This window comes from Notolabrus celidotus, chromosome 18 (genome assembly GCF_009762535.1).
Source record: "Notolabrus celidotus isolate fNotCel1 chromosome 18, fNotCel1.pri, whole genome shotgun sequence".
Classification (NCBI taxonomy): domain Eukaryota; kingdom Metazoa; phylum Chordata; class Actinopteri; order Labriformes; family Labridae; genus Notolabrus; species Notolabrus celidotus.
The window spans coordinates 4,780,416-4,806,878 of NC_048289.1; the positions used below are offsets into that span (position 1 = coordinate 4,780,416).

Below are 26,463 nucleotides of genomic sequence, written 5' to 3' on the forward strand. Positions count from 1 at the left end.
GCTCATGACGTTTGAGACATCACGCACCATCTCCTCCTTTCTCCTTCATGCACTTCATCTGTGGTACCCACCCCTCACAGATCTTCTTCACCCTGTTCTTCAGCTGGTCCCCTTGGAAGAAGATGATGAACACAGATTTGTGGACCTGGTCTCCCTGCGGTGAAAAAAAGGAAACAGTCAGAGATCTTCACCTACAGACGGGTCATTGTATTTCTGTACTTCTCATGTTCTCACCGTGGCAGGGTCCTCCAGAGGGTCCTCAATCTCTGCCTTCCTTAAGAAGACATTACCACGACACACCCTCCACAGCATCCTCTCGAAGGTTGGGATCCTCTCCCTGCTGATCACTCCAGCCACAAACCTGCAGGGACCAAACACACGGTCACAGAGTCACACAGAGAAACGGGCAGTCTTCTTAACCCTTAAAGACCTAGACCAATTTTTGGGGCGCCAGACTCTCCTGAATTAATTTTGAATATGCTGAATGAGACAAATGCAGAATCAATGGAAAGCTGAGAATGTCCGCTGTAACTGAGTTTTTAAAGCTTGTTGATTGAATTAGCGGCAAATTGTATCCAACATTTAAAAACAAGTAGCCGCTGCGGTCTTTAAGGGCTACAAGGTTACAACTAATGATGAATAAAACCATGCTACGCTATGACAACATGGTCTCAGCAGATTTGTAAGCTTCAAAAACTGACCAATAGTTATTCATTTCTGTGTTTCTTGGCACATCAGCACCATAGACTGTATAAATAACGGACGTGGTATCTGTGACATCACCCATCTGTTTCTGAAGCGCTGTTTTGAGGACAGTCGGCGGCAGCAGCCATATTGGAAATATTGAACTCAACATAACTGCTGTTGAGCTAGTGTGAGGTAAAGAGGCGGGCTTTGAGCCTCCTCCCCAACAGCTACAGTGTCCCCGCCTGTCAATCAAGTCAGCTGTGCCTCTCATAATGGAAAACTATTAATCTTATTATCTTTGAAATTGCCACGTTAGAAAAAAAATTCACCCCCTGTACAGAGAGTGCCGATCGAGAAATTAGCTATCCAGGCTACTCTATTGTTTTGAACCAGGCTGTAAACATGTTTATTTCTGCTGTAAAGATCAGCTTTTTTGAATTGGTGTGAATGTGGTTTCCGGTACTTCCGGAGCCAGCCTCAAGCAGTTTTTAGCACTTCAGCATTGGACTCATATTTTTAGACCGGAGGTTGCTGCTTGGTATGCACATAAAAGAGAGGGGAAGGTGTGCTCTCCCGGCCTCAGGCTTTGGCATTCACGTATGCTCATGGAAGGGCAGGGAGCTCCCAGAACAGAGCGTTACTACCAAATTAATTCATTAATTTAGAAAGCAAGAGGAACACTTTTTCTTTTTCTGTGCTATGTTTATTTTTATGTTGCACTAACCTAAGAGAGATTTCCTTTGGGACAATAAAAAGCACCTTAATCTAATCTAATCTAGTTGGCTACATAAACTCATCAGCCTGCTGATCCTGCTGGTGCTCCACATATGTCAGTGTTATTGTAAGCCACCCTTTGCTTCCTCCAACAGTGCAGAGAAAACAGTCCAGTGGTGATAAGGGGAGACACAAACAGTTGTCATCATTCAATCTTTCCCAAATCCAACAAATGTTATCATCAGACTCTTTCCAAACAGAGCAGGTCTAGACCGTACTCTATGTTCTATTATTAACAAAGACCCAACATCAAGACAGGATAAGATCCAGTCCCATCTTACAGACAGGACTCAGTCTGATCTCATCTTAATCCACCATGAGCAGAGCACTTTGCAGCATTTAGTAAGTTACAGTGGCAAGGACAAACTTCCTTTAACAGCCAGAAACCTCCAGCAGGACCAGACTCATGTTAGACACACATGACGGTGCAACCATTAGGATCACAGAAGAACAACTCATTAGGTGTACCTTCTAATGTGATTATTTCTTAAGTTGGACTATAAATAAATAGAAAATCTTACAACTCAGTCAAAACAGCATCATGTGCCATCAGTGATAAAGGGCTGATACTGATCTCATAAACATGGTTCCCTGGGCAGTTCATGTTCCAGTATTTACAGAGACACCTGAGACATGTAGATAAGAAAGAATGATGCAGTCATCAGAACTCACCCCAGCCTCAGTGGGGCCCCGCGGCCCCCCTCACCGCCCTCCATCAGGGCTGATGACTCCTCCAGCAGGTTCGGATCCTCCATCTGTCCAAGAAATCAGAAAGAACCTTTGTTACTTTATTCATAGAAATAGATCAATTATCCATTGTGTGTCAGTGTGTGTGTATGTGTGTGTTTGTGTGTGTGTGTCCAAGAGGCCAAAATAAGCAAACCTCATCAAAGAACTGCTGTGTGCGACGGAGGATGTGTTTGAGCTCTGTCAGCTCCAGGAAGTTCTTCTTCAGGGCTTCCTGGTTGGTGTTGATCTCCTTCAGCTCGTTCTCCAGCTTCTCAAACGTGGCCTGTCGGTCACAACAAACAGTCAGACGTGCCGTTACACATTTATTCTCACAGAGACGTTGTTTGATCTGATTCTACAGGTTTTGTCTGATTTCAAAGATTATGCAGTCCAGACATTTTGGGAAGATCTACCGAGCTCACTTTCTAAGGGACACACAGTAAGCGTGGTCCAGAATGAGCCCTGTACAAAATATACTACCGTGTATTAATACAAAGTAATCAGCATGCACACAGAACTCAAGTTTGAAACACATGTTTATGAGGATGATGGCTACAGATTGATTACCTCAAGATCGATCATGTCCCTTGGAAAAGGAACCTCTGGATTCTCTCCAGTGTCCACAGTTGGGATGGATGCTTTCTTGATCTCCTTCTCCACAAACCCTGTTCATCAGAAAAACATATGAAACATGAGAAAGTGAAAATTTCAAGTCTGATGCGAAAAAAAACATGAAAAGCTGAAAAATTTACAACAGACGGAAAAAAAAACATGAAAAAATGAAAACTTCACCTCTGAAGCGAAAAAACATTAATAAGTGAAAATGTCACTGCTGGAGCAAAAAACATTAAAAAAATTAAAAAAATTTGTCTGATGTGAAAAAACATAAAAAAGTCAAAATTTCACCTCTGAAGGGAAAAAAACAGTAAAAAGTGATTTTTTTTTCTTCTGAACTAAAAACATTAAAAAGTGAAATTTCACTTCTGATGCAGAAAACAATAAAAAGTGAAAGTTTTGCTTCTAGAGTCAAAAAAACATGAAAAGCTGAAAATTTCACTTCTGAAGCAAAAAAACGAGAAACCTCCTGTCTTAAAATATCAAGCCCATGCTGAAGTGTTAAAAACTGCTGGGGCTTGAAATTTTTCCTCACATTAGTTCAACATAAGTTGAGTTAAGCATTTCCAATATGGCACCCACTGACGATCAGCTTCAAAACAGCGCTTCAGAAACAGATGGGTGACGTCACGGAGACTACGTCCATTTATTATACAGGACATGCTATAGACCCATCCAATTTTTAAAAAACGTCAACAGCTGAGGTTGGATCTGCATGGTGCCTCTGTGTTGTCACTTACTGAGTTTCCTGTCCATCTCTTCACATCTCCTCACTTCATTCACAAACTTGCGCTGGAACACGTTCACGTCTGGGTTCAGCTGTGGTTCAGAAAGAAACGACACATATGACGTCACGCCAGGAGCCTCCTCTGACCTCTCACCTTTACAACTTACTGTCACTTTAAGAATGACTTATACATAAAATACAAAATTCTGCCAAAGAGGAATATGAACGGCGCACTCACATCTCTGAACTGGACCATACCCAGTTCTCCCAGCTCGCTGACGCAGCAGTAGGCTGCCTCTGACTGGAGAAAGAGCTGGGCCAGGGTCATCTCCTCACTCCGGAACAGTTCCCCCATGATGAGAACCTCGGTCTGCCTCAGCTACAACAAAGAAACACGGTACCTAGGGCAGGAGAATAAAAGTGTTGTTATACTTTTTGAAATATATTCACTGAATTTATTAACAGAGTGAAAAGTGTTTCCTGTTTTATTTTGTAGTTCTTGATCCCTGTGTGTCTAGTTTAGTTCTACTTCCTGTCCTTGAGTATTTCCCTCCTTGTTGATTACCCTGATTAGTTTCACCTGTGTCCTGTCATCACACCTGTGTTAATTACTCTGTGGATTTAGTTCTTCTGTGTTCCCTGTCCTGTGTTGGATCATTGTTGGTCTTCCTTGTGTGCTGTGTTTTTTCCACAACGTGACACCCGTGGCTGAAATATCAGCAAACATATTTTAAACTACATAGACAGTGTAGAAACAGTCTAACAGACACTTTCATTAAATGCAATATGAATGGCTGATTTTCAAACCGTCTTCTATACTAACAGTACATACTGATCCGGCCAAGATTCAGTATGTAGTATGATTCAGATTCAGAGAACTTTATTAATCCCAGAGGTCAATTTGATTTACAGTCATAGTACTTTACTGACCACTTTTAAAGCTTGTCTGGGTCTCACTCTGCGCTACATCGTGGAAATGCTAACACCTTACAAGCCATCTCGCTGCCTTAGATCCTCAGGTTGGGCACTTGTGGTCGTTCCAAAGTCGACGTCGCAGAGTCAGTGACATCTTTTAAATCTCTTCTTAAGACCCATTTTTACAGAGTTGCTTTTATGTGACTTCATCCTTTAAACCGCTTTTTATTTTCATTCATTATTTTATTCATTTTTTATCTAACTAATTAATTGTCTTAATTTTATTTGATTATTTCATTTGATCATTAGTTATTTTATAATTTGTTTTTCATTTAACATTTAATGTTCCTAATTTATCCTTTTCCATTTTCTATTTTATTTGATGTGATGTCGTCTTCTTATCTTTAAAACATCTTTATTTTCCTTTTATCCTTTTATTTACTTATTTAATTATTTATTTATTTATTTATTTATTTATATATTTATTTATATATTTATTCGTATTTATTTATTCATTCATTTATATGTATTCTTATTTGTTTATTTTTATTTATTATAAATGTATTTATTCTTCATAATTTATTTATTTTTATATATATATGTTTTATTCTTATTTATTTATTAATAAATATTTATTCTTATTAATTTATTTATATATCTATTTATTCTTATTTATTTACATATATATTCTTATTCATTTATTTTTAGATATTTATTCTTATTTATTTATTTATTAATAAATGTATTTTTGAAAAGCCACTATAACAATGATGTATTGCTCTACTGTCTCACCACTTTATTCAGTTTAATTCACGTTCATTCTTTAAAATATTTTGTTTTTGCATTGAACCCTCCTCTCTGTCTGTTAAAGGTTTATTTTGTCTTCCTAATTCTGTCATGCTTTTCTTGCCAAAGCACTTTGTAAACATTTGTTTTTAAAGGTGCTATACAAATACAGTCATTATTTTATTATAAAAGAATGTTTCAACTGTATCCCATAGAACACATTATTCTAAACATGTATATTCATAGACTTCATCCCTCATTAGTAGGCTCCTGTAGGATCATACTGTAACATGGTAAGGCCTAATATGAAGAGTAATGGCGCCTATTGGCTGACGATGGACGAGCCCACATACCCACATTAATGCACACCATCGCCTTGATACTACCTTTAGAAGCATTTCTCTAAAACATCATTTAGTTCATTAATCGGATCGCTCTGAGATTCAGAGCTGCAGAGCATCTCTGATGCCGCAGCATCCTCCTCCCACTGCAGCTCTGCCCTTCACTGCTCAAGGACGCCATGATGCTGCTGCTGAGTCCGGCCTGCAGCTCGGTGAGAGCATCCGTCTCCTCCTCTCACACACCCCATATATAAACACAGGACTCTATTTGTTTCATATGCACTCAAATGCATTTACTTACATCTGAGCGTTATTTGACTAATAGACAGGTATATGTTTTATTACATCACATATACACCGTTAGTGAGCGTGATCGTGACAGCAGCAGGTGACGGTGTCTTATTACCAACATCCTCACTGCTCAAACGTCAACATATGAACATTTACAGGACTGTGGCTCCCTGTTCTCTGAATGAAACCTGTTCTTCAAGACTGGAAAATCCTTACTCTAATAATCAAAACATCTATTTACTCACCTGTGTAACCAGCGGTCCCCCCTAGCCTGTAAACCCCCTTTGGATGCTGGATGCTGTGGTCCAGGAGGGCGGTGCGTCAAGTCAGAGATGCTCCCCGGAAATGAAAACATGACTTCAGAATAAGAGCACGTTTTATTTATTTGATGGTCATGCTATACATTTTGTTATGAATCACGCGTTAATTCGTGACATAAGTTCATATCAAGGTCTTAATTTTGTTTAGGAATCACCTTGCTGATTTTTATATCTCGAAATAATGCTCATAGTTGCGTCAGTGCTTTTATTTTGAAAATGAAGACCAGAAGCTCATCGAATAAATAACATCAACTGTCTTGGATGATCCAGGATTACCAGCGATGACACGGTGCAGTAACTAGGACATACCACACACAATGAAAACATTTATACTTCAAAGGGGTTTTAAAAAGGTCATACTTAACAGATATAAATGCATCTCCTCACACACCCCACATACACGAACAGAGAAGGCCTGTAATTAAAACATAAATACATTTAAGATCACATGCAGCATCATGACAACTATTTTTGATTATAGCTGTTGCAAACAATTCTTACTCCAGACAGTTTTACCGTCTTTTTCTATCCCAGGACCAGTGGTGGCCAAAGTGCATGTCTTCATTACCGAAGTCAGAGTATAGATCCTCCTGGTCAAACATTACTAAAATACAAGGGAAAGTTGTTCAGTCAGATTATAACTTGAGTTAAAGTCCTGGAGTACTTGCTTTTAAAAATACTGAAGTATTCAAAGTACTTATAATCTCTAAACGTATTTTTCACAAAGCATGAGGTCAGTCAAGAATACATGGATGTACATTCTGCTCCGTTCTGTTTATCTAGAAAACATGATTTCAGATCTAAAAAGTCTACCATGAAATCTAAACTAAGTTACTACAAGCACAGACAAGTTTCCAATGTTCCTCTGGAATCAAAGCAGTGTGTTAGCTCCAGACCTCCACATGCTTTCTCAGGTTAGATGCTGATGTTTTGGAGGCTGTGATGAAGTTTGTGTGGTAAACAGATCAGAGATTTACAACAATACAAACAATCATTCTTTATTTCAAAACCTCAAACGTGGGTTTAAAATATGGCCGTGGTGCTCAGGTAGAGAATCATCATCCTTCTCAGTCATAGCCATCATCACCACGACTAAATGAACAGACTAATCTGAACTTTTGATTTACGCTCAACTGAGGCACAGCTACACCACTGAGACAAACCAAACACAAGTACACCAACAGTTTACGGTCTTTGGGATCTGATTTCAGAAAAGAAAACTCATCGGCTGACTTCAAAGATAAAGTAGTGAGTAACTAGATCACTGATAGAAATGTAGAGGAGTCAAAAGGATGATATTTGTCTTTCAGATGTAGTAAAAGTAATAAGTTCCCCAAAAAATAATACTCAGGTAAAGTACCGATACTCAAAACATGTACTTAAGTAGATTTACTTCGTTACTGTCCACCACTGCAGTTATGGTACAAGCAACACTTGCTAGATGAATTCCCTCTGTGAAACCAGTCAGAGAAGCTCCACCACCATGTCTTTCAGGGAACAGGGCAATGATCTAGTTTGCACAGATTGGTCTTTGCAAATTTTATAACCTCCTGAGTGCCCTCGTCATATACAGAAAAAAAAAGAAAAAGAAGGAGAACATTAGCGCTGTGCATTGTGGGAAACAGTACGCGAGGGAGACTGGTCCGCTGCATACTGAGATATGTTCCTGAATCAGTACGACATCTGGGTAGTTTTGGCATACTGCAGATTTTGCTCTTGTTCACAAACTACTTACTGAATTTTGGCCAAATCAGTACATACTACTAGTATAGTAGGAGGTTTTGAAAAGCCTCTGTGTTTCCTCCCTTCTGTGTCAGTTCATTGTGTGTGATGCGTGTGTCTGTATGTTACGTTATGTTGTGTCGTGTTCCATGTTCTCATACCTGCAAGTCTTCCCCATGTTTACTGTGGATTTAGTTTTCTTAAGTAAGTTTGTTTATTAAATCAGTTTTATTTTGAGTCTGCATCTTGGGTCCTCTTCCTTGTTATTCCGAACCGTGACAAAACCTGCCCACAACATGACGTGTGTGACTCCCACACTTCCTTTCCTACCCGAGGAAAGTATAGCAGTATAGGAATAAGATTAAATTACATTCAATTCAATTCAATCAGAAACCTTTATTTATTCTCAAAGAGACATTGAGGTTTCCCAAGCGGCAACTTCCGCTTGAGGCTGGCTCCAGAAGTACCGGAAGTCACATACACATGAATGGGAAAAGACGATCTTTACAGCGTTAATAAACATGTTTACAGCCTGGTACAAAAGACAAGTGTAGTCTGAATAGCTCATTTCTCGATGTCCTCTCACTGTGAGGGGGGTGAATTATTTTCTAACGCGGAAATTTCAAAGATATTGAGATTACAAGGTCTTCAAATGAGAGGCACAGCTGACTGCAGGAACACTGCAGCTGTTGGCTAGGAAGCTCAAACTCCGCCTCTTTACGTCACAATGGCTTGACAGAAGCAATATGGCTGCCGCCAACAACTTGCCTCAAACAGCGCTTCAGAAACAGATGGTTGACGTCACGGATACTACGTCCATATTTTATACAGTCTATGGGTTTCCCACATTTCCAATATCGTTGAAGTCACCGGCACATTAGAAACAACAAACAAACACACAATCATTCACAAAATAATAGATTCATTAAAACAGATACAGTTTGAGACACAGTGGTCTGAGATCTAAGTCTTCAACTCTGCAAAAGAGGGAATGGATATAAACTTTAAAGTCTGTTGGAGGGTATTGCATGATTTAGGGGCATCAATGGAAAACACTGATCCACCCAGTTCAGTATTAACTCAAGGTGCTTTCAGAATGAGCCAATCAGAAGAGCGAGTCCCATAGGAACCATAATTCCTATTACCATAAGATGGAAGCAGCAGTTGTAATGTTCTTCTAAGATGAGAGCAAGGTCATTTAATAAAAAACGTGTCTGAATTAACCCTAACTTTAAAGAAAATAAATCAATAAACAAATGCTGGATACCTTACATGAGCCCCCAAAACAAAAACCCTTCTCTGCTGCTAAAGCTGTTCTTCATTTGCTTCAAGTCTACTAAATATCTGATACACTATCTGACGCAGGCCTACACTGGTTACACAGACCTAAAGTTTAATTACACAGACTGATGCTGGTTTGTTGGACGTGGCAGGAGAAGGGAGAGTAGGCTGCAGGACTTGAGATTTAAAAACAGTAATGACCTTCATCTTCCAATACAGAAATGGAGCGCCGCCTGCAAGCAACTTCAGGCAGACATCTAGTGTTACACTGATTCATACTGACAGGTCATCCTCTCTATTAGCTGATCTCACATCCACTCATTTGGCGGTCTATTTAAGCTTCAAGACTTCCTTTCTCTTCCTCTGCCCTGCTCCAGTGTTGGGTTCAAACTTTCAAACCCACCTCCTCCATAGCATCCACCAGTACGCTCTGAGGGGGTTAGTCTCATTACTCCTCAATGTCTGAAGTTATTCTGCAAGGCGTAATGAGGTCCGGAGCCTATACGGCAAACACAATACTGTATGCTGTAATAAAAAACTTCAGCTTAAAATTCTGTGAGTTGTCTGACTGAAACTGTAGTTCTGTTTAAACCGGCCAATCAGAAGCAGCACCTGCATCAGCACCAAATCCGCACACACACAAAGACACATGCACACACCTAGGGAGGAGACAGAGTTGCACAACACAACATGAACAAATCACAAAGTATATGGCCCCGGGTCATAACACGCTGAATATGATGCATTAGGACTATAAAAATATTTCTACAGCAGCATTTAAAGTCAATTATTCATGTCTCTTAAATGTAAATCCCCCCTTTTTTTTAAAATATCAACTTCAGATGAGATAAGTATGATGTACTTAGTTGTGCCTGTAAATTAGTTGTTGTTTAGAACCGTTAACGGTGTGCTACCAGAACCTCTCCCCTAAACGTCCTGAGATTAAGGTCTACCAGATGTGGTGGAATAGTCCACAACTGGCCAACTGTTGAGTCAGAACTAACAAGATCCTGTCGAAATTTTCCTCTTACAAACAGCCAGAGTGGATTTTCACCCCCTCTCAGTTGCACCGGGTGCAGAGTTGAAGCCGGGACACTGGCTGCCTGCCAACAAGCAATTTTGGTAGCTTGGAGCTCCCTTAATGTACATAAATTACGGTGGCAGATTTCTACAAGAAACACATGCCTGGATATAGCTACATCTGCTCATTCCAGGCTGCCATGTGGTTTTCATAATTTGTATGCATCCGTATGTTTCTTGTGATTGTCATGTGTTTTCGGAGAGGAGCATTCAGAGATGCTCATGGACTAAAAATAGGAAGTGACTCTGTGTTTCTTGGAAAATGACTTTTACTGGATTTTAAACTGAAGATAGTTTCAATGATTAGTGTTTACTTGTTGACCTTTGACTCCGTGAGGTAAAAACTCTGTGCTGGACTCTGAACAGTCTCAGTATCAGTTTGTAACTACTGACAGTCCTTTTTGTATCGATGCCATGTCTGTGGCAATGATGCAAAAGTTCATCAACTGAAGGTCAACTCAGGCACTTCTAATGAACCTTGCTGTTAGGGTTGCTTCAGTCTATTTTGACTATAAATGAACACAATTTCACCCTCAGCTGACTGCAGCCCTAGTTACTTCTTTATTGTTTTGTTTATATTTTATCCGGCACTTAAGGCACTTTGAGAGTGTCTTCACATCTGAATTTCACAGTAATTCAAAGCACAGAGCTCCGAGCTTGATTTATTTTATTTAACAGATATCACAATAACATGAACAGTCACCAATAGAGACTCTGGATGTGCACTAAATTCCACCAGATCTGTGTCCAGTCCGTCTCCGACCGTACCCGATCTGATAGGTTTGTGTTCTAGTCAATGTGTTACCTTCCACTGGGTCCGCTCCGTTGTGTTCCGGCTGCATCTTTGATCCGGCAGGTCTGAGTCCTCCGGATCAGATACACAAGACTTCTATTTTTGCCGGATGCCGGAGCACGACGCATCAATCTCAACAGAGCAGATGGAGCGGGACAGGAAGTCAGGTTTCACCAAAACAAAATGAAAACATCTGTTTAATTTTCAGAATAAGACACTGTGTTCTCACCAGATCGTATTTCACTTAACATCACTCCGACCTGACATTATGCTTTGGTCAGCTACTGCGAGAACAGTCCTTCTCGTGGAGCTCACCATCCCCTGGGAAGAGGGAATGTCGGCTGCTCACGAGCGCAAGAAGGCAAAATATGCAGACCTGGCAGCTGAGTGCAGAGAGGCAGACTGGTCAACCATCATCTACCCCGTGGAGGTGGGCTGTCGGGGCTTCGTCAGCACCTCAACAACCAGATTTCTACAGGAATCTGGGACGAAGATCCAAAGAGTTACCAAAACCCTTGCAGAAGAAGCCGAAAAAGCAAGCTTCTGGCTGTGGCTGAGGAGGAGATACAAAAATTGGGGGTTAAACCAGTGAGGGGAGACAGCTGCCGGGGGTGGCAGGGAGACGTCTCTGCCACTGCTCCGCCATCAGGAGGTGTTCTGGAATTAAAGAAATGAAACATCAATGAGCGGTGGTCTCCAGCTGACAACCCCCCAGAAATGCCCGGCAGGAAATTCCACCTACCTGTGCAATCAAAACTACGACAACAAACCGTCATGATGAGCGGAGCCAGGCCTGGAGTCAACAGGTCAGAGGTTTTCAGAGGACCAGAAAGACAACATGGATGAGGAGAGGAGGAGGAGAATCCTTGATTCAGTAATTACCGCGGGAAAACCTCGGTCACATGACTCCAGCTGTCCAGCGGTCCTGCCCCACTGCTTCTGAAAACACAACCAGTGAGTGTTGACGAACGAGAGAGCACGGAGCTAGACCGCAGCGGATCGAAGACAGACCAGAAACAGGTCTGATCATTTAATGATTTGACATCGTCATCATCAGTTACAGTTGGTGGAGTTATTAATATTTGCCTGTCTAATCTAAACTGTTGCCATTTAAGTCTCATGCCCGTGCTGTAACTTCAGTTAAAGGCTACTGAAATAATCACAGATCACAGACGGTATCTCATGGTGAAGCTTGATTTGTCAGTAATTTGAGATATGGACATAAAGTTGTATGTAGGCTGTGTCTGACCAGCACGGACGCTCACTTGCAAGAAGGATCGATACAAACATAATCCACACTTTGTTACCTGCAGACTCTGTGATACCGTCTAAAGCCATGACGTTGGGATTTATATTTACTGTTTTTTTAATGTTTTCTGAAACACCTGGGGATCATCCAACATATAACATATGAGGTAACATGCAGAGGAACAACTATTGTTTATTTCTGTAGTCGTTTCAGTCATCCTCCGCTATTTGTGTTGCATCCTTTGATGAGCCAGTCTACTTGACAGTGACCCTCAATCCTGATCCCTCACACCAAATAGTCTGCATCTAATGAAGGGGGCACGTTTTACTGTCAGGTTGTTATCCGTCCATGCAATTAAAAACAATATAAGTGGAAACAAAATTTGCCTGGTTCTCAAAACTGTGAGATTAAGCCCAATGATGTCATTGATTGTATCTCACCATGAGCTTGAAATCATTCAAGAGAAAGCCTGATTTTTAAAAGATGCTGTGATTCACCGGCAGCAGACGGAGTCACAAACAAACAAACTGAGATGCTTCAGAGATTGTGTCGGGGAATGTAAGAGCCAGTGTCTTCAGAGCTCAAACTCTGACGCGTCTGCCTCTTTGATTTAGATTGTTCTCTGTAAAGATTATCGTTAATCTGCCCGCCTTTCAATGCAAGTATGATAATCGATTCATCCAGACCACATCAGACAGGAGGGCTCCATTTCATTCAAACCCCTGCAGCCAGAGTCCTCAGACCACATGCAGAACCATCACATTGCTGCTCTTCGTTTACAGCAGCACGACCACTCCTTCAATAAATCAAAGCATCAGTTTGTCTCTAATCAAAGCTCCTGGATCTTTATGTCCTCCCAGGTTTCTTCCTTCCACAATAACTGCAGCCCTGCCTTTTATAAAGTGAGCACACTGTGCATTGAAAAGAGAGTGGAGTGGAAACAGGGACAGATCCTGCCTGACATTCCTCCTGCTGTGCCTGAGCTTGTATACAAGCAGATCAGTGCAGCGCTGCTAACTATTCCAACCATGCTGATGGGACACGGCTCGACCAAAGGGGTGTGTCAGTGAATCACCCAGGGGCCAGACCAAGCTGCTGTAGGTGGAGTCCTGCTGATGTGTGTGTGTATTTAGGGAGGAGAGGAGGGAGGAGTCTGAGGTGAGGGGGAGAGTCCCATGGAAAAAAGGGAGGGGGGCTGGAGGGGAAAAAACTGCCGGCTGGAGTTTGACTGGAGGGTTTCTCTGCCTGGTGTGGCATTCACATCCTAACGCTCATGTTGTAACATCCAGCATCGCTTGGATTCCCCTGCACACTGGCCTGATTCCAGGGATTTAAAGTACACAGGACAGCCTGAGAGACAGAGACCCAGAGTGCATGTGTGCCTGAGAGACGTACGTGTGTTTAGAAGTAGAAGAGCGCAACAGTCCAGGAAGAGAAGACACGGAGAAGCAGGTGAGAGAGACAAGAGGAGACTCAAGAAGAACTCAAAGTGAAGACAGGTTGATCAGCTGATTGTACACGAAAATCCACCGACATGGCAGCCATGGATGCACTGGAGTTCTCAAGTGCCCTGCACGATCCTCAGACCCTCACAGAGGTCTCAGACGATGAGGTCAACCTCCCCCCCTCCGACGACGAAGACGATGCCCTGGCGGCAGCCAAGAAAGAGCTGTCCACCATGGGCACTGAGGGGGACGCAGCTGAAGAGAACGAGGATGCTTCCAAAGGGGACCAACAGGTGAACGGGGTCATGGTGCTGTCTTTGCTTGACAAGATCATTGGGGCAGTGGACAAGATCCAGCAGACCCAAAGCGGGCTGGAGGCCAGGCAGCAGGACATGGAGCGGTCTGTGACTAGCATCCAGGGTGAGCTGACCAAACTCTCCAAGAGCCACAGCACCACGTCCAACAGCGTCAACAAGATGATGGAGAAGGTGCGAAAGGTCAGCGTCAACGTGAAGACGGTGCGGGCCACGCTGGAGAAGCAAGGAGGCCAGATCAAGAAGCTGGAGAACAACGAGGCTGAGCTGCTCAAGAGACGCAACTTTAAAGTCATGATCTACCAGGTGGGAGAGTGTTTGTGTGTACAAGTGCATGCATCGAGGTGTGGCTGAAGTGTAAGGCTGTGTGTGAAGATGACACCTTATCACTTGAGGGATGGGTGTGGTCCGCTGGTTCTCCAGAGTCAAAGAGAGTCTAGTCACGTTGGCATCATTCAGCCCTGCTGTGATGTGGTGCGTATCAGCCAGGGTTTGATACGAGGGAGCAGGAAGGCGTTGGTTTGCCAGAGATGTTTTTTCCTCACTTTGCTGAGGTGGAGGGGATTTCAGGGAGTGGTTAAAGGTTACCTCAAAGATCTGCTGGCAAGTGCCCAAGTGACAGGCTGTGCTATCGCTCCTCTCTGAAGGTGCAGCAACAAAAACACGCCACTCAGAGAGTCCCGCTCACAGAGAAGGATCAGAAAGGATCATTTTAAAACTTCTTACTGTGCCATATAATCACTGAATGTTCAGTTAGCTATGGTTTGGATACAGCTGGTATATGTTTGGATGATGTATCCCAAAGGAACCCTGACCACACACAGGTAGGGCAAACTGCAAACCACCCACCCTGACCTCAATGTGTCACGAAGATAAACGCATGTTCAGGATGAAAGAAACGCTCTGAGAGGAGGTATATTTCAAGTAAATGCATCTTAAAAATATGCATGACATCAAAAAACCCCAAAATGATGAGGTTTTAATGAATGGTTCAAGGTTTGGTGCTAAAAAGAAAGTAGATGATTGAATGTAAGAAGTCAAAAAGACAGTGAGAGGATACATCACTCACACAGCCTCTGGTTTGTCTGCAGTTTGGTGTGTGTATCATTGTCCTGTCATTAAATAAGAAGAGTTTCTAAAGAACAAGCTTTAAAAGGAGAAGTGACTGAACACTATCTTTGATGCAGATCATTATGTTGTATAAGATAGAAACACAGAAGTGGAGATCTTGTGTGTTCATCTCCGCCTGCTATCTTTCCAGATGTTGCTCTACGCCCCTCCTGCCCCACCCTAAACCTACAGCACACTGGTACAGGCCTCAGTATGCACCACAGGTGGCTTCCAGATATCCTCCCCTCATAGCACACTATGTATAGTCCTAAAGAACACAAGCTTTCACATGTGAGCCGGCTCGCTGGCCGCCCAAGTCATGAGGAATCCATTCGGAAAGTCATTTTCACTCTTTCTGTTTTTTTTTAAACAAAGATGGAAAATACCACAAGCATGCTCAAGGTCCAGCGTGAGGCCGAGGAGTGGTAGCAAAGAGGAGGCAGATGCTTCATGGGAGAAGACAGAGAGAGGGTTTTTTTTTCTTTGAGGGGAGCTGAGGGGAGCCCTGTTTCTTTTTTTAGCCTGTAAGGCTGCAGTGTGATGTGTAATAGCTTGCAGCTTTTTGCACAGTGGTACGAGAACATTCAGAGTTTCCACCCCTGACTCAGACTTCATGGAACGACCTCACTCTCAGTCTCTCTCTGTAAGAGCTGTGAAGAAGTCAAACGAGAGCGCCATCTTAGGCCGACCACGCTGTCTGTGAGGGGTTGTGCTTTTATACTATTAACTAACGCTCTTACGCAATACATCCGGCTCGCTCATCCTGGCACACCAGCACCAGGTTTTAATGACCCCCAGATGAGCAGGGCAGAGTGATCAGCAAGAAAGACAGCTAATCTCTATCATCGCATCAGAAGGAATTTGATGACTGTACATTTCTCAATCTGAGAGGATCGTAAATCAACATTTTAATTTGTACATAATAAAGTCTGGAAGCTGAGGGCTGCAAGATTTTCCACTACTTGAAATAACACATAGTGAAAAACAAAACTGGTTCAGATTTTGCTCGTGTTGGCCAACAGCTCGGGCCCTGTGGCAACAGAAACTCCCCCTGAAATGCCGATCTCTGGCTCCCTCACTAACTCAAAACACTGGCTTTGTTTACGGCTGCCAACTATGACATAACGTCAGATTCATCTTCATTAAAAAAGCAAACCACAATGTGTTGTTCTGTTTTCAATTTTCTGTGCTTCTCTGGTGCCCTTTAAGAGCAAATTCTTTCAAAATCAGGAGTAGACGGAGGAAGACTCCACCGGCTCCCCCAGTGAACTGTCACACCACAGAGACAGTGTGTCAATGTGTAAATACTTGGCCTTTGTGAGGAGTAGACTGTCATCTTATACCTCCATGCAGGATCAAATCAAGGCCACTCACAAAGTAATACCAGTTTTTATTTGTTTGAACTCACTAAGCTACAGTTTTCACCCTACTGTAAATCTGATGACATTTTCAAATTCAAGCTCAGAGCTATGGGGAAACCGAGGCGGTGAGACATGTAATTGATGACAGATATTTGAGTGTATCTGTGTGTAAACACTGGACTAGTGTGTTGTGCTGGTAACAGAGGAAAGTTGCCATGGCATCAGGGTTTCTTTTTGGTTGACCAGAGTTTATTCTGATAAACACGTGGTTCTTTTCCCACGAGTTAAACGAGCTCAGAGGAGGAACTTTAGAATCAAATCAAATATAGAGAGACGCCAATCTCTAAGAAACATATTTTAAATTCTACAGCTCTCACTCATAAAAGTAAAGTAAAAGTTCAAACCACATTAAGCCGAGTTAGACAATTTTAAGGGAACAGACTCACTGTTACAACAACACATGTTAAGGTCAGTTTAATCAGTATGGTGGCTGGGAAGTGCAATACTAATTCACAAAGGATGAAACATTTTAAAGTTTGATAAAACAAAATGACATTAAACACTTTTACCAAGAAATAAACAAATTTACAAAATCAAAAACACTTTTTAAAAGACGGAACATTTTTGCCAGAAACAAATTTACTCTACTGGAAAAGGAATGTACCAAATACAGGAAGTGATAAAGTGAGCGGTTTATGGGTTTTCAAAATAAGAGTAGTCTGTAATTTTAAAAATGTTCAACAGCCAAAGAATGTATCCAATCCACTTTATTTATATAGCACATTTAAAAAAACATTCAAGTTTAGCTAAGTGCTGCACAGTGAGGTACAATAAGTTAAAAACACACAGAACATAAAACACTTTCAGAAATAAAATAGAATAACATAAAAGAAAAGAATCATAATTGAACACATTAAAAATAGTTAAAAAACAAAAAAATAATTAAATTAAACAAAAAAAAATAAATGAATTAAAAACCCTGTAAGAGCAAATAAAAATCAAATAAAAGAACAGAGAGACAGAGACCACATAACTCTCATGCTGTGTTAAAAGCCAAGGAGTAAAAATATGTGTTTGACATCAACAACCCTGTTTCCACTAAGATGTTTAGATTCAGACTGATAAGAGAACACCTCAAAATTTGTTCCTGCCAATCACAGCTATATCTGATTTGGAATTTCAAAATAAAAACCATTGGAAATTTAGCATGGGCCTATACATTTGTTTGGGATAAATTTAAAGTGGGATTATGAACAAAATCCCTGTTTCCACTGATTAGTGCTCCACTATCAGTCTGAATTAAAAATGAGTCAGTTGAAACTGGGATTTTGTTCATAATCTCTGATTGAAAATATTCAGAATTATCACACTTTTTCCAAGTTTCGTTTGGCTTTTATTTTTAAAGGACACATCAGTGACGTCACCCATATGTTTCTGAAGCGCTGTTTTGAAGCCATTTTGGAAATGTTGAACTCAACCTTCTTTTGAGTTAGTGTGAGGTGAAGAGGCGGGCTTTGAGCCACCTAGCCAACAGCTGCAGTGTTCCCGCCTGTCAATCAAGTCAGCTGTCAGCTGTCTCTCATAATAGAAATCTGGTAATCTTAATATCTTCGAAGTTGCAGCGTTATGAAAAAATTCACAACCTGTGTTCACAGTGTGTGCCAATAGAGAAATGAGCTATTCAGACTACACACATTTTTTTAACCAGGCTGTAAACATGTTTATTTCTGCTGTAAAGATCAGCTTTTTTGAATGGGTGTGTATGTGGCTTCCGGTACTTCTGGAGCCAGCCTCAAGTGGACACTCGAAGAACTGCAGTTTTTAACACTTCCGCATTGGCTTCAATTCTTGGTGCGTTCCTTTTCTGGTAGAATCTGCCGTTTGTACATTTGTTTCTGGACTGGTAAAAATGTTTTGTAGCTTGTAAAAGTGTTTCTGTAAAAACACTTTCCTTTAAAAAAAAAAAATCGACGAAATCAGGGGAAGGAGCTCTTCACTTCAACACTTAATATTCATAACCTTATATATGTTTTAGAAATGTAAGGATTAAAATCTCTCCACAGTTTTTTTTAACTTTGTGATAAGAAGTATTCTTTAATAAAAAGTTTGAAGGATAATTACCTGAAAATGCTTCAGGGATGTATCCTGAGAGGTGGCCAGGGGTGGCATTGGCCCCCCTGAACTCTGATTGTCCAGCCAAGGTGCCACCCCAAACTCTCATTCTGTGATTGGCTGTTAACCCAGTCAGTGGCTGGACTGATGTTAAAATCAACCAGTCGGGGTGTTGCAACAGGCTGCAAGCTATTTCCTTTGAGTCCAATGTAGCATACAGGGCTGAATGATACATTAATTCATATTTGTGGTTATTTTTATTATGTTTTTATGACTTTTAAGAATTAAAATTGTCAGACGGTTGGAGCTGCATCAGACCTCCAATAAACCATAGTCTGCTGCAAAGTTTGATCAAAGGCTGCTCAACTAAAGAGTGGAAGAGTTAGTGGTTGTAAATAAATTACATTTGTTGTGTGCATGCGCTCACATACTTCATGCCACCCTGCATAAATAAACGCCCCACTTAAAAAAGTTAAGTCAGACTTTTATGCCCCAAAACATACATGAAGAGAAATGTTGTAACCAGTTATGAAAAATGTAAGTTCTGCTTGTTATAACTTTATATTCTTGTCCTGTATGTGTTGAGGATGGATTCATATTCCTTTAAAGTTCAGTGCAGTAAAGTACAGAGAGTCTTCAGGCTGAATCAGAGAGACTGAAAAGGTTTTATGAATCTGAAAAACATCCCATATTACAGAGAGCAAGAGGAGTCAAAGCAGAATGAAATGGAATCAGTCCAGCGGAGCAGCCGTGCCCCGGTGCTCTGCTGATGATAAAAGCTCAGTGTAAGAGCGGGGTGTTTACTGTCAGAGAGGGCTCGCTCACACAGGGAGGACGCAGCACGGGGGCTTTGTAGTAGAGCGTCGGCTGTTTAATCTCTGCTTTATTGGTGGCTGTCGACCCGCCAGTCTTCGCTCCACTCCCTCCTGGGCCCCCTTCACAAGTGTGGTCCTAACAGAGCTCAGCCTGAGGGGATTTATGGCTTTGTTAATCTCCTTTTCTTATGAAATCATAATGTCACTGACCTCAGATAGGATATGTGTCACAGCTTCCTGCTGCTCTACAGGGAGATTTAGTGACACGATGCACCGTCCTCTCGTGTTCATAAAGTTTCATGAGTGAACTTTATGTTCGTTATTTCATCCTGGCAACTTATTATCAATAAAGAAAGGAAGGGAGTGAAATGCAAACAAAAAACATCTGTGTTTAATATCACAGAGCAGACAATGGGCCTTAATGCTGCTGGTATGCTGGAGCGGCTCAGGCTACTGTATGACGTGTAAGTGGAAGCCAATCAGTGGCAGCTCTGTCAGCACATCAGAGGGAAGTATGTGTCTCCCTGTTAGCACGAACAGCTGTCCTCCTCTGGGAGGGTGCACTTCATTGTGAGTGAGTGTGTGTGTGTGCGTGTCTATAAGGGGTGTGTGTGTGTCTAGCCTGAGATTTACTCCCTTACATCTGTGTTCAGCTCTCTGACAGCTGAAGCCACATGCTGCCAGAGAACAGAGCTCGCTGCAAATACCTGGAATCTGGCAGCATCAAAGAAATCTGTATAATGTGAAAGTGACAACCACAGAGAGGAAGCCACTTCTCTCTCAGAGATGCTTCACATACTTTTCGACAAAAAAATGTCTTAATGACCAGAAGATTCAGAAAGTGTTGGAGCTGTGTCAGGAGATTGCTTAAGAGTAATGTCTGCAAAGTAATCTCTCAGGGTCACTGCACTGCAAAGAGCTACTATGTTCCCCCTGACAGGCTCAGACAGTTATTACAATATTTAACAATATCTGATTGATTGTTTGTCATCAATCAATCAATCAATCAGACTTTATTTATAAAGTGCTTTTCATACAATGACATTGTAACACAAAGTGCTGTACTTAACAACTTAAAATAGAATAAATAAAAAGAAAGATACAGTAAATATAAAAATAAAAAGACCCCCCCATCCAAATCCCAACTCCAGCCTGACTCCAAACCCACCCCACAATCCTAAGGTTAAGAACACAATATATGCAACAATAATAATAATAATAAAATTAATTAATTAACAATAAAAAAATAAGTAGCTGAACAAACTGAGGAAACGCTCTCATGATATCTTAACAAGGAAACACTGGAGGTAAAATAAGATGTTAAAACTCAACACAGGAAATTAAACTCACCAAAATAAAATACATTTCTAAGATAATAAAACACTAAAATATTAAACCATTAAAAGAAAATAAGATGTTGATAAATAAATAAATCAAAAGTGACTACAATTTGAACTAAAACTTACTTTGCAGCTAGGACAGCATACTGATGTAATCTACGTACTACAGCGATCCCTAAAATTGTATAGCTGTTTGTGATATAACACAAACTCTTGCAATATGTAAAAGTAATGGACAGATTTTTATTTCATCAGTTTTAATGTTTTATAATTCTTGTGTGGGCTGGTGCATCCCATGTGCAGAAAAGCTAGAGGCCCAGGTTCGACTCCAACCTGTGGCCTGTCATGCCTCGCTCTCTCTTCCCAGTCGGCTGCTCTATCCACCATCCTGTTTCCCAATAAAGGCAAAGAGACAAAAAATGAACGTTGACAAAAACATATATCGATTATTATCCTCTTTAAGGTCTTTATGCCCATTGTTTGGATTGCTCAGGGCAACACCAGAAGGTAATCTGTCATTGCTGTGTTTGAAGCTTGTCCCGCTGCCTCCAAGTGCCTCATTCCAGGGACACATTGACTTTAGCTTCTTAAAAGAATAGTTTGAGATATTTGAGTGTTCAAAGAGAGTTCTGTGCTGTTTGATTTGGTCATGAAAGGTCTTGCTGTGTTTGATAAATCTCAGAGCTATTGTTCCCTCTGTGGAGTTAGAGCTTCAGAAGCAGACTGTCTGTTGTTTGTTTGTTGACCGTGCCCATTCTGTCCATGCAGTAACTGGCAAACCTACAGAGGAGCGAGCCCCGGCTGTGTTCAGACTTTCTTTTATGGCTTTGAACACTTCTGCCTCCTCCGTCGCTTTCATGTGTGTCACTGTGTGCAGCTGTTTAACAGACAGACTCTCTGAGATGTCTTCCTTTGGTCATTATGGGTGCAGTTCATTACATCTTCTCGGTGGTGGCATCCATTTGGAACTGTACTGGAGTTCAGTTTGTCTTCTGAGGAGGTCTGGGGACACGCCTCAGACAATCAGATGTATGTTTTTGACCCTGCATGCTGTGTACGCACGCTGCAGACAGACTGACCCGTGGGTGGAATAATGTACTACGTGGGAGACTAACAGCCAAAGATTAACAGTAAAAAGTGGAGCCATCCATCCTCTTAGAGCAGGGAGTGTAAGGGTGTGTTGCGATGAAGAGCAGGGACCATATTTAGACGTCTGATTCATAGCGCAGGCATCCACAGCTCTTCAGGCTAACCTCCTCCAGCCTCCTCCTCCTCCTCCTCCTCCTCCTCCCCCCTATGTGGAACCAGTCACAGCCCTGTTCCTCCCTCTCCGGCGTTCCTCCACCCACATGGATAATTCACTCCACATCTTGTCCTCCTCACCCTGCCCCGCCCTACGCACATCCCTACTCCTTCATTTTCATCTCTCTCCTCTCATTGGAACCTTTCAAGTTTGTTTATTTGACAGTTTGTCTTCTTGATTTATCAGATTCAAAACCTGACATCAGTTTCTATTTCAACATCTGCAATAAAACACGGATACTGGCGCTAATGATCGGTTAGCCTACGTTGATTAATGAGGATTTCTGAATGAATGAGATGAGTTCATTATTTACCGTCTACAAAACTTGATATGAAGTATGTTTGTCACCTTTTAAAGATTATTCCAGTTGCTTAAAGTCAGAGAATTAACTTTTGTTTACCAGATTTGAATAGCTTGTTAATCTAGGAAAGCTTTTTTTGCAAACCACTCTGAAAAGCCAATTAAGTATCTAAAATAACAACTAATCAACTGATATCAATGAACTCAAAGCATACAGCAGATCCACTCACACTCAGGGGCCGACTCAATCACACCAGAGTGGTTTTCAAGCAGTAACCTTGAGAACAGAAACAAGTACAGAGGTGCAAAAACCTGCAGTCCCTCTAGTTTCCACTTGAGGCTGGAGACTCCAGTTACACCAACACTGAAATGTTAATTTTTACAGGAAAAATAAACATGTTTACAGCCGAGAACAAACAAAAGTTGGGATTTTATGCCCAATTTCTCCATTTGTACACACTCCATGGCTTATCTGTTTTTAAGATGTTAGAGTCAAGGGTTCTGCATAACAAGGGCCGGGCTGACTCCACTGTCAGGTAGGAAAATGAAGCTGTTTACCATGTGGTGAAAGGCTCAACTCAAGTCCACCTCTTTGCATGTGGCTGGGTTAACTGAAAGCTATGGCCAAATTCCACCAGATCCCTCTTCGATTCGTCCGAATCTGATAGGTTTCTATTCTAGTCAATGTGTTAACTTCCACTGGATCTGCTCCGTTGCGTTCCGGCTCTGAGTCTCTGATCCGGTATGTCGGAGTCCTCCGGATCAGATACACAAGACTTCTATTTTTGCTGGATGCCAGAGCACGACGCATCAATCTCAGCAGAGCAGATGGACAGGAAGTCAGACACCAAAACAAAATGAAAACATCCAGTTAATTTCAGAATAAAACACTCTGTGTTATCACCAGATCGTATTTCACTTAACTACAACAACAAACCAAAGTCATGATGAGCGGAGCCAGGCCTGGAGTCAACAGGTCAGAGGTTTTCAGAGGACCAGAAAGACAACATGGATGAGGAGAGGAGGAGGAGAATCCTGGATTCAGTGATTACTCCAGGAAAACCTCGGTCACATGACTCCAGCTGTCCGTAGGTCCTGCTCCATGCTGCGTTCTGAAAACACAACCGGTGGGTGTTGCGGACTAGAGAGCATGAAGTGGATCGAAGACGGACCAGAAATAGATCTGGTGGAAGTCCGATGTTAGATTGAGTCATCATTTCCAATGTGGCAACCTCCATTGTTGGGCTTCATAATTCTTTTTCAGAAACTGATGGGAGATGTCACGTGACAAACAGATATTCCAGTTTCTTTGGGGTTATCATGTCTCCGAGCTTTTTATCCAGAGTCCTGAGAAATGTCTGCACAAGAGCCTCATGTCACCCAATATTTTTAACTATCAATACCAAAACAAATTGTCCTGGTTCTCTCTCACCCCTTGCAGAGATCCCAGTTCTCTTTCTCTCATTATACCAAACCCAATATCAAAACATGCAAACTATGTTTTTATCAGCGTTGCAAGCACGTCGTTGACATATGAGTCACATTACAAACTCTTAAACCAATGGGCAGCTGTCGTGCATGGTGAAGGAAGTCAGTCATCAACAATAATGTTATGCACATGGCGCTGAAAGGTCTGAAGGTGTGCCAAGCTCGTGCCCATTTCTAATGGAGATACCAATGGTCTGGGCTCAAGTTGTTACATGTGTTCGCTCATGAATGATTGAATGCTTTGAAAACATTGCAACCCAAACCACTTCTGAATTTAACGGACCTTAAGAGACAGTAAAACCAGCTGCCATATTGTAGTCACCCACTGTCCATTTCTATCAACCTTATCTACTGTGGATTTCTCTGCTCCACATCGAGTGCACTCATGAGACAGTAGTTAACAGTAAATCTGTGTTTTTCCCTCCTGACCTTTGCAGGATTCAGTATTTTGGAAAGTACAAAGAACCTCTCAGACAATCTTCCCAAACAGATTCTGCTCTACTCTCCTGGTAGAACACTAACCCAGAACACCTTTCCAAAATGCCATCTTCCCTGACTGCGTTCCCAGCCTCATCCAAATGGTTTACAAATGAGGTATTCTGAAAATCTGAAAGATTCAAACCAGATCTGCAGCTCTGTAGAGTCCACATTTTACCGGCAGCCTGAGCGCACTTGGAGTCTGAGTAATGTTTAACATATAAATTCATCAAGAGTGAAGCCAGTCTGGTCACACAGGTCGAATCAGGTCCATATATGGACATTTGAGGCAGAATCTCTGTTCCCTGCTCGCTTTAGAGACCAGATCGTGTGTAACATTGTCTCAGTTGGGAGCAGAGCTTTTAAGTGGAGTGGTTTAGGCCTTGGTACAGTTTGTACGGGTGGTGTGCACAGCAAAGGAGGTAACAGAGGGCTTCTGCAGAGGGGAGAGAGACATCTAAAAATAGCAACTATCACATACTTTTTTGATTGTGAGAAGGAAGCGGCCTTTAGGAGATTGTCTTCCTGTTTTGCTTGGAGTAATCCGAGGTTGGGCCGACAAAAATGGTGGAGATATTCAGGCTCCAGCGTCGACTCGTTTGTTACTGCAAGCATGTTAAACTTTAAACTTTTACATGTAGCTGGCCTTGTTTGGACAACAGCTTGTTCTTTTACTGCAGCACTTAGGGCTGAAGCTTTAACTTAGTCATAGGCAGGCAGACCAGTACCAGGCATAGACTGTATAAAAAAATGATTTAGTATCTTCACCTGTCTGTTCCTGAAGCACTGTTTTGAAGCCAATCATTGGCAGGTGCCATATTGGAAATGCTGAACTCAACCAAACTTCATCCGAGCTAGTGTGAGGTAAAGAGGTGGGCCTTTAGCCTTTTGGCTAACATATACAGGGTGCCCACCTGTCAGTCAAGTCAGCCATTTCCATATTTAGGCCAAACTCATAAGTTTAATATCTTCAAAGATACTGAGTTATTAAAAAAGTAACCCCCATACAATGTGTGCTGATGGAGAAATGAGCTATCAGACCTAAACTGTTTTTTGAACCAGGCTGTAAACATGTTTATTTCTGCTGCAAAGATCGTCTTCTTTGAATGGGTGTGTATGTGGTTTCCTGTGTTTCTGCAGCCAGCCTCAAGTGGATGCTTGATGAACTGCAGTTTATAACACTTCTGCATGGGCTTCATATTTTAAGACTGGAGGTTGCCGCTTGGTTAACACCCAAACATTTTCCAGCTGATATATCTCTTGGCAAGTTTTACCTTGGAATATCCAGCTTACCATCCGTCTAGGTTTTAACTCTCCACAGCCTTTAATATGCTGAATGACCAGCTTCGTAAGATTCTCTGTCATAATCATATATTGTACAAAACATGTGCGTAGTCTCATTGATGTCCCCCGTTGGTTTCTGAAGTGATGTTTTGAAGTCACCACTTTTGAAAAGATGACTCAAGACGAAATGAGGTTGTGTTTCAGCAAACAGCTACAGTGTGCCCACCTGTCAGTCAAGTCCCTTCTGCCCTCTACACAAAACTACAGAAGATAACCTTAATACCTTTGAAACTAAAGAGTCGAGTAATAAATGGTGTGTGTGTAGGAGTGAAGACATGAGCCGTCAGACCAAACTTTTTTTTTTTTAACCAGGCTGTAAACATGTTTATTTCTGCTGTAAAGATCAGTTTTTTAGAATGAGTGTGTATGTGGCTTCTTGGGCTTTTGGAGCCAGCCTCAAGTGGACACTTGAGGAATCGCAGTTTTAGCTCTACAGCTGCTTCGTTTTAATGCAGCATTTTAGCACATAATGGCTGCCATGTGAAGATGGTAAATTCCTGACCAATATGTCTAGAGTTGACTCATATCTGAAGTGCATTACAGTGCCCCTCCCAGTTTTTATTATCTGTTGCTTTTTACACTCACTCATCTACCGTATTCTTGTCATTACCATGCTTCAGACAACAGTATTTAAGCCTCATACCTTCAGTGAAAGGTCAGAGGAGAATGGCTGTAGTGTGATAATGGAGAATCTAGAGACAGCCCAAGGCCAAACATCAACTCCCTATGAAGTATTTTTAAAAG

At 41.7% G+C, this 26,463-nt stretch overlaps 2 protein-coding genes and 1 long non-coding RNA gene across 3 annotated transcripts in view; 1 reads left to right on the forward strand and 2 right to left on the reverse strand.

Annotated features, from left to right (window-relative positions):
• The window catches only part of LOC117830611 (V-type proton ATPase 116 kDa subunit a-like), a 32,703-nt gene extending 26,508 nt beyond the window's left edge, over nt 1-6,195 (reverse strand). The window contains exons 1-8 of the mRNA XM_034708825.1: nt 6,111-6,195; nt 3,771-3,933; nt 3,546-3,624; nt 2,758-2,855; nt 2,345-2,473; nt 2,134-2,216; nt 235-361; nt 72-154 (exon numbers count right to left, since the gene is read on the reverse strand). Of these exons, the coding sequence (XP_034564716.1) occupies nt 72-154; nt 235-361; nt 2,134-2,216; nt 2,345-2,473; nt 2,758-2,855; nt 3,546-3,624; nt 3,771-3,887 (716 nt within the window). The 5' untranslated portion in view covers nt 3,888-3,933; nt 6,111-6,195. The remainder of the gene's footprint in view (nt 1-71; nt 155-234; nt 362-2,133; nt 2,217-2,344; nt 2,474-2,757; nt 2,856-3,545; nt 3,625-3,770; nt 3,934-6,110) is intronic.
• A 5,050-nt stretch (nt 6,196-11,245) lies between these two features.
• Nucleotides 11,246-11,881, reverse strand: LOC117829586. The gene is made up of 2 exons (XR_004634639.1): nt 11,804-11,881; nt 11,246-11,718 (listed from the first exon to the last, which is right to left on the reverse strand). It is a non-coding gene; the product is annotated as an uncharacterized LOC117829586 (long non-coding RNA).
• A 1,660-nt stretch (nt 11,882-13,541) lies between these two features.
• Nucleotides 13,542-26,463, forward strand: part of LOC117830055 (caveolae-associated protein 1-like) — a 39,759-nt gene continuing 26,837 nt past the window's right edge. Inside the window, exon 1 of the mRNA XM_034707963.1 lies at nt 13,542-14,375. Coding sequence (XP_034563854.1) covers nt 13,845-14,375 — 531 coding nt within the window. The 5' untranslated portion in view covers nt 13,542-13,844. The remainder of the gene's footprint in view (nt 14,376-26,463) is intronic.